Genomic DNA, 7,625 nt, shown 5'->3' with positions numbered 1-7,625 from the left:
AAGCTAAGACTTAGTGCTATTACCTCTGTAAGGCTGCTAGAAGGAGCTACCTATGGAACAGCATTTCTGAGTCTTTTGTGTAAAATAGTTATAGAGGACGCTGTTCACTACGTTACTCAGCATCCTCTAGACCAGGGATGTCCAGGTCTATCCCCAGGTGATAGCGGTAGATCGCGGTTGATCACTAGTTCATTTCTGTTTTCTTGAGAAGAGCAGCTGTAAAATGAATGTATCCAGCCCTGCCCCCTCACTGTTTCCTTCAGTCGTGCAGGATCACTAAACCAGAATTCAGAGTTAGCACTGCCCAGCTTTTGTTAGGGTGAGCGTTTTTCGGCGTTTCCGCCTTAAATAATAACCTCTGCTTTGCGCCCTCCCCCAAATGATCTCAACACCAACCTTGCCCCCTAAGAAAAGCTCAAGAACTTTGACCTGAACTCCTAAAAAAAGCTCAACTTTGACCCAAACCCCTAAAAGGACTTAGATCCCTGCCACTTTTTTGTGCTGGAGGTAGATCGCAGTCTCTTGGGAGTTGGACGTCCCTCCTCTAGACAAATATCCTCATGTAAAGTACCTGTCTGAGTTTAACCACAATGTTATTATTATTTTTACATCAAGTGAGTTTGCGTGCTTTTCGCTGTGGGACAAGGAAAATCGGCCAGCGTGGCAAAGCGGTTAGAGAAGAGTTTCCCAAACTTGGGTCTCCAGCTGTTTCTTGACTACCATCAACCCCGACCACTGGTCCTGTTAGCTAGGAATGATGGAAGCTGTAGTCCAAAAACAGCTGAAGACCCAAGTTGGGGAAACCCTGGGTTAAAGTGTCAGACAACGACCTGGGAGACCAGGGTTCAAGTGCTCACTCGGCCGTAAAGTTCACTGGGTGACACCGGGCCAGTCACTGCCTCTCAGCCAAACCTACTTCACAGGGTAGTTGTGGGGATTAAATGAGATGGGAAAGGACCATGCACATATATGTCACTTTGAGCTCCTTGGAGAAAAAGGTGGGATCTGATGCAATCAATCAATCAAATTGATTGCCTCTCTATTTGCACTGGCTGCTAGGAAATTCAGAGCCAACTATGTGGCTCGTCTCTGAAAGTCTCTAGTATGGCTTATATAGGAACAAAGAAAATGTTTAGTATTACTGATGAGCAATTTTAAGGCTACTGATTTCAATGGGTCTACTCTAAGTATGACTTGACATCACCCTGAGAGACAGTGCCCCAATTGCGTTAATCCAATGGCTTAAGAGTGTCAATATCAGGGCACAAACCTGGCCTGTCTGACCACAGTCCGTGATCTTCCACATCCGGCGACTAAAACGAGCCAGCTTGAGGGCACGGGGTTAAAAAGCTGATCAAGCACACAGTCAAAATTCCAGTTTGGGAACGCGACCCTCACAGAGGCATTTCCGAGGAATGTTGGGAGTGAACAAGACGACAGGTGCTGGGAGTCAGGCCTGGAAAAGCTTCTGGCAGGAATCAGCGGTAGAGACCAAGTATAAAGATTCGGGGGTTTCCCAACCACGAGGGATCCATGGGTCATGTCATTCCAGGGCCCACTCAGCCAGCCACTGCTCACATTTCCCTCGCTGCTCCTGCTCCAACTCCTCCACCTCAGGGCTCTTGGCTTCCTGCGGGGCCTCAGGGCTTGGGCTCCCAAGCAGATTCCCCTGACGGCCTTCCTCCGCCAGGACGCTCTGGTCCTTCAGTTCTTGGATCAGCTCCTCCAACTGGTGCGTGGCACGCCGAGGGGCCCAGTTGCTGTCCACGGTGGGGACAAAAGGGTCAGGCGCGATCACCTCAATAAGCTCCTTGCTGGTCGGGATGCGCAAGTAGTAGGCATGGAGCATCATGCGGTAAGGGCCACTGTCCTTCTTGAAACTGTACGTGAAGTCGCCCACCACCGGGTGCCCGATGGCGCTGCAGTGGACGCGGAGCTGGTGGGTTCTTCCTGAGGAGGGGCGGAAAGGACAATGCCAATTTTTTTTAGGACAGAGACCCTTTCGGCTATCAGCCCACCCTTCTCCAAGGACAGGGAGACATAAGTCGCTTCCAGGAGATACGTGAAATGTTTCATTCAATTCTGGCGGTGACATTTCACCAACAAACCCTTCACACATCCCCATTAGGAAGCTGCCTTATACTGAGTCAGACCAATCAGTCCATGCTCAGTATTCCCTGCACAGACTGGCAGCAGCTTCTGAAAACGATACTGTTTTAGACAGGCCTTTGTAACATGAATTCTCTCTTTTTTTTAAACCAATCAGTACTTATTGATGTCTTAACAAAGCTTTTCTGCTGTTTTTATTCTAATAAGTTGTACTCCGCCTTGAATTTTCTTTTCTGAAAGTGCAGAAACGTGTATTATACCGAAACACTTTTGGCCTTTAGCTTAAAAATGTATAAATTACTTCCTTTGGTCTTCCAGACTGCTGTTTCTGCACCTTATCTATTTTTGTGTATTTTTTATGTATGTCAACAAGCAGCACAAGGACTAAGTTCACATTCAAGATTTGTTATGCATGCCACATTTGTTATTATATACTTCTTGTTTGTATGAAAAAACTTCAATAAAAATCAATTAGATATACAAGTAAATACAGTGGTACCTCAGGTTACATACACTTCAGGTTACAGACTCCGCTAACCCAGAAATAGTGCTTCAGGTTAAGAACTTTGCTTCAGGATGAGAACAGAAATTGTGCTCTGGTGGCGCAGTGGCAGCAGGAGGCCCCATTAGCTAAAGTGGTGCTTCAGGTTAAGATCAGTTTCAGTAAAGAACGGACCTCCGGAACGAATTAAGTACTTAACCTGAGGTACCACTGTAAACTTCTCTGAGGCACAGAAGAGTGGAGAACTGGCCTTGCTGAACTGGCCTGACTTGACAGCCTGGATACAGAAGCACACATTGCATTGTGGGAAAGACCATTCCAGAGCCATGCAATGAAGGAGCTGGAGTCCTTTTACCTGTGAGGGGCTGCAGAAGAACTTTCGTCGCTGGATCGCCACTGTAAAGGCCATGTTCAAGCACTGTTAGCTCCGACTGGCAAGGTTTGGGGTTTTCACAACCTGTCAGAAATGTTGGAATTAATGAGTTAAAAGCAAAGTCAATTTTCAAAACATCTGCAAAGCTCAAAGTTTTCTGACGATGCAATGCCTCAGTGCTACAATGAAAATGACAAAGGGGGCATGAAAGGGTGGTGGCAGCCCTACCCTCCGTCCCTTCAATGCACATCATGTGTGTCAAGCCTTCTGTCGTGTTCTTCCCGATGGCGTAGTGGATCGTCATCCTCGTCTCTTGGATGTGGCCCCTCACCTGCCAAGCAGAGGATGCATTTTGTCACAACACCCTGAGTCTTAACATGAAAAAACCTCAAACCTCAGTTTCCCAACTGTAAAATGGTAACAGGTCGATATCACTTGCAAAGCCATATACCTGCAGAACTGCTGTACAGGGACATCTTAACTTCCCTTACTTTAAATCAGGGTTGGGGAACCTAGGGCCCTCCAGGTGTCGCTGGACTACAAAGCGTGTCATCATCCCTCGCCACTGACTATGCTGGCTGCTGGGGCTGTTGGGAGTTGGAGTCCAAGAACATCTGGAGGGCCACAAGTTCCCCCCACCCTCATCCTCACTTCAGACACTTACCAGGAGTAAGTTCCTCTAAACCAGTCTCCCTCAACCTGGTGCCTCCCAGATGTTTTGGAGTACAACTCCCAGCAGCCCTGTTGGGAGTTGTAGTCCAGGGACATCCAACTCCCAAGAGATTGTGATCTACTCCCGGGGGGGGGGGACGACTGGCAGTGATCTACCCATTTGGGGGGGTACTTCAGAGTTATTGAGATTTTTTTAGGGAAGCAGGTCAAAGTTGTTGAGCTTTGGGACACCCCTGTTGTAGTCCGTACAGAGATAGGTGAGAATTTCGTCTAGTATGTGAATCAAATTCCCAGGCCAGAACATGAACATACAGCTGCTTTTCGAAATTTGCACTTTTGCAAATTCTGGAATGCAGTTCTCCAAGCCAAAAAAAAAGGCTATCAGGGAATCATGGACGCAAAAATGCATACATTAAAACAAACTTGCTTGCAAAGATGTGTTTTACTGGGAGATTTAAAAAATCACACTGTGATGACTGATGCATGTAAGGTTTTCAGGATGACTTGTTTAAAAAGAAGTTTGCAAACTGATGCAGAAATGGGGCAAACGGAAGATGAGACTACGAAAGTGAGAAATGCAGAGAAGCCAAAACTGGCAGACTTGCCCAGCTCTTCAATCCCAAAGCCAAGAGGGCACCAGACTCTTGGTTTTGGAGGAGATGTAACACTGCCGGGGGAAGGCACATCTTTTTCCTTTGAAGATCCATGCTCTCAGCAAATAAGCTTTTTTCCATTCCAGACTGCGCGGATCAGCATGGTTTCCCCGTGACCAGGCTGCGTTAAGCTCTTCCCATCCACAGAAGCTAAGAGACACATAATCCACTTGGCCCGGGAGGATTTCATCTGCGGCAGATTAGCTCTGCTTCCTGAATGGATTCAGCATCTGCAGAGTCTTTGTGCCACCCTTTTTGTCTCTCACGTTTAACAAAAAGCCATGACAAGCTTTGGTGACATCCACATCATACAATTAAAACCACATTTAAACACACATGGAAGGCACCTAGCTTTCTCCCCCACCCCACCCCACCCCCACCCAAAGAATCTTGTGAACTGTAATTTGCTGAGGGTGCTCGGAATTGTGGCTCTATGAGGGGGACATGAACATGAAATTTATTACGGTCAGAGACCAGCTTGTGAAACACAAATGGAACTACAATCCCAATAGCAAAACAAACATTGAAAACAATATACAACAATGGATTTTAAGTTTAAAAATACCATAGGGGTAAACCACAGCTCCCAGGATTCTTTGAGGGGAAGCCGTGTGCTTTAAATGTACAGCATGTGTACAGGCCTGTCCTAATTTCAGGTGTGCAGAATTCCGCTTGGAATCCCAGGTGTGAGTCACGGGTTATCTGATGCAGGGGAGTAAGAAGGGGAGGTCAAATATGCCACAGGGGTAGGAAAAACACACATAATGTGCTTCCACATGCTCTTCACTGTGGCTTTTTCATCCTGTGGCTACATCATGCATCCACATCAGATGTTTAACATAGCCAGAGGCGGGCATGGCATAACGGTGAGAGCCGATGGTGACAGTACGTGTAATGCAGTGAACTCACTTCATGGCCTAAGACATCTCAATCTCACTGCACCCTTTTATGCAATATGGAGATAATAATTCCGTCCTACCTTACAGGGTAGTTGTTAAAGGTCACAAAAAACCCCTATATTATACATTGTATAAATGCTGTTAATAATAATGTATTATATTATTGTTATTCCAGCTAATGAAAATCCCAGGAAGTTACTTGGGTAAAGGGAGAGGCAGGGAATAGAAAGCTTTAGATCAGCAGTGGGGAACAAGAGCCGAGGATAGGAAAAGGAAAAAGCATCACGGACTGTATCATTTTCTTTAGGGTAGTGGGAATGCACCTCTGAAAGATGCTGGGTACTCAACCCAGAAATACAAAATTACCTAGGTGACGAACAGCCTTAAAACTGGCATATATACACACACACACACACACACACACACACACATATATACACACACACCCCCCACACCCCGAGTCCTCTTTGTCCTCTTTGACATGCAAGGATTCTCTCTTCCTAGCTGCGACCAGTTGCAAAACCAACCTCATTTCCTGCCAATCTGCTACTCACTTTTACTTAATGCCTTTTTTAATCTTTCCCTTTTAAAGAAGTAATGTTTAAGTCACAGGCGGCCAGTCGCTAGGCACCCATCCTACAGATGGCCTTGCCTCGCGTGTCAGTGGGACACCCAAAAGGGATCAAGATAAAAATATGAACGCCAGCTGACGTCTGACGCCCTACTGGCTTTCCGGGTCTGTTTCAACAGTGCTGGCCAGAAACACATGCCGTTTTCATGGCTGGGGGAAAAAATATAAATGTTAAAAGTGCTCATCGAAAATCTTTTTCACCTCCTGTGGAAAAGTGTGGATTGGGCACATGAACGTGACCTTGTGTTTTGTGGGAAGATGGGTGAATCATAGCAGATCCTGTAGATCATCTTTTAGTGCAGCAGCACCCATACTTTGGAACAGCGGATTCCCTGCCTCCACTATCCTAGAGCCCCAACCAGCAAGAAAGGGGAGTTTTTTAGCTGCTAAGAAGTCTTCTCATGCTTTGTGCTGACCAGAGCCAATCAGAGTGAAAGAAGGCAAGTCAGCCATTAAGGGTTGACCCCTAGGGTAACTCTGGAGAAGGTGGGCAGGAAGAGTTGTTCAGTATGCTCCAAAGCTAAGCATTTAGGAATACTGAAAGCACAAGGTGCTCTGAGACCATATTACACCGGTCTTGAAAGAGCTACATTGGCTCCCAGTACGCTCACCAGCGCAAGGTAGGCTTTGGTCACCATCCGTTCCTTGAAGCATTTGTAGGCACTTCCAGCAGCTGCCTTGTTGAGCGCCACGCAAAGGGCCCCGCTGGTGGAGAAATCCAGCTGGTGGCAAAACCTGGAAGATCACAAGATTTATCTATTATTAACAACCTGAAAGGTTCAGTCTGCCATCTTGATTCAAAATGGCTTCCAACAATATCCAAGTACAAATGAAAAGATTATCCTTGACCTAATTGATTTGGTTACAATGTCTTAAGAGGTATATAAATCACAGCGAACAAACAAACAACTTTTCAAAGTATGTAGCAGAAGTAAAACAATTCCAAACAAAGGTTCTGTGAACTTTGGAAAATCTGGCCTTGACCTCAATTCACTTTAAAAAACAAACAAACACCTTCCTCATTTACACTAAAATGCACTTTGCACTTGTCATCTTGGGTTTTCCACAAAATTTAGAACTGAAATTAGGCTTGCATAGAACGATTTGAATCTGGAAGTCGCCAGTTTGCATTGCTCTGGAGAGCAATCTAATGTAACAAGTTTATTTTAATTGCATTTAGTAAGCAAAGCAAAAAAACGCTGAAAACTGACAGGCTTACCTAGTACAGTTTTTGCAATCAGCATCCATTTATTGCTCTAGAAAATTTCCAGCTCACATTACTGTCGCCATCACACTAGCCATATAATACCCATTTTACAGAGTAGGTCTGTGCCTGGGTGCTAAGAGGTTGCTGCCTGTAGTTTATAGGTCTATACATTTATGGGTTTCAGCAATTGCAAGGGTCCATACATTTTTTTATCATAATGCAGGAGTCAGTGCTTGTAAAGTTTCCCATTTCTGTGCTATATAACCTGGCAGCTGCTAATAACCAAGTTCATAAATTGTTTGACTGAAACTGTTTCATACTGTTATCCCACACATTAAGTAAACAGAGAGCCTTCTTACAAACTACCCACCGGAAGCCATAGTATGTGTCTGGGTCCACAAGCTCAGGGAACCGATATTTCAACTGGCTCTGCAGGGTGAGCTTTTCATACCACATTTTGCTGTCAATGCGGACATCCCAGTGTTTGTTAACCACAATGAAGTCCGCACTTTGGTACAGAATGGACAAGTTATCGATGCTCACAGGCTCCATAGCGATGGAGAGGTGCAGTTCTGAGTT

The 7,625-nt window shown here is 45.6% G+C and overlaps 1 protein-coding gene across 1 annotated transcript; it reads right to left on the bottom strand.

Moving 5' to 3' along the window:
* Nucleotides 1-281: 281 nt before the first annotated feature.
* On the bottom strand, nt 282-7,625 carry RPUSD1 (RNA pseudouridine synthase domain containing 1). Its single transcript, XM_082199301.1, has 5 exons — nt 7,417-7,625; nt 6,451-6,574; nt 3,213-3,315; nt 2,967-3,068; nt 282-1,950 (listed from the first exon to the last, which is right to left on the bottom strand). The coding sequence occupies exons 1-5, from the start codon at nt 7,596-7,598 to the stop codon at nt 1,544-1,546; spliced, it is 918 nt and encodes a 305-aa protein (XP_082055427.1). The 5' UTR covers nt 7,599-7,625; the 3' UTR covers nt 282-1,543.

Source organism: Podarcis vaucheri (genome assembly GCF_965113315.1).
Source record: "Podarcis vaucheri genome assembly, chromosome: 14".
NCBI classification, from domain to species: Eukaryota; Metazoa; Chordata; class Lepidosauria; order Squamata; family Lacertidae; genus Podarcis; species Podarcis vaucheri.
Note: the sequence above shows the minus strand (reverse complement) of the source record. Positions and strands in the feature narration are given on the sequence as shown.

Excerpts from the sequence above, each read along its gene's own strand:
- RPUSD1 (XM_082199301.1), bottom strand. The coding sequence starts at position 7,598 with ATGGAGCCTGTGAGCATCGATAACTTGTCCATTCTGTACCAAAGTGCG. Across the intron at positions 3,069-3,212 it reads GTGCATTGAAGGGACGGAGG|GTTGTGAAAACCCCAAACCT; the intron begins GTAGGGCTGCCA and ends CATTTCTGACAG. Across the intron at positions 1,951-2,966 it reads TCTTCTGCAGCCCCTCACAG|GAAGAACCCACCAGCTCCGC; the intron begins GTAAAAGGACTC and ends GCCCCTCCTCAG.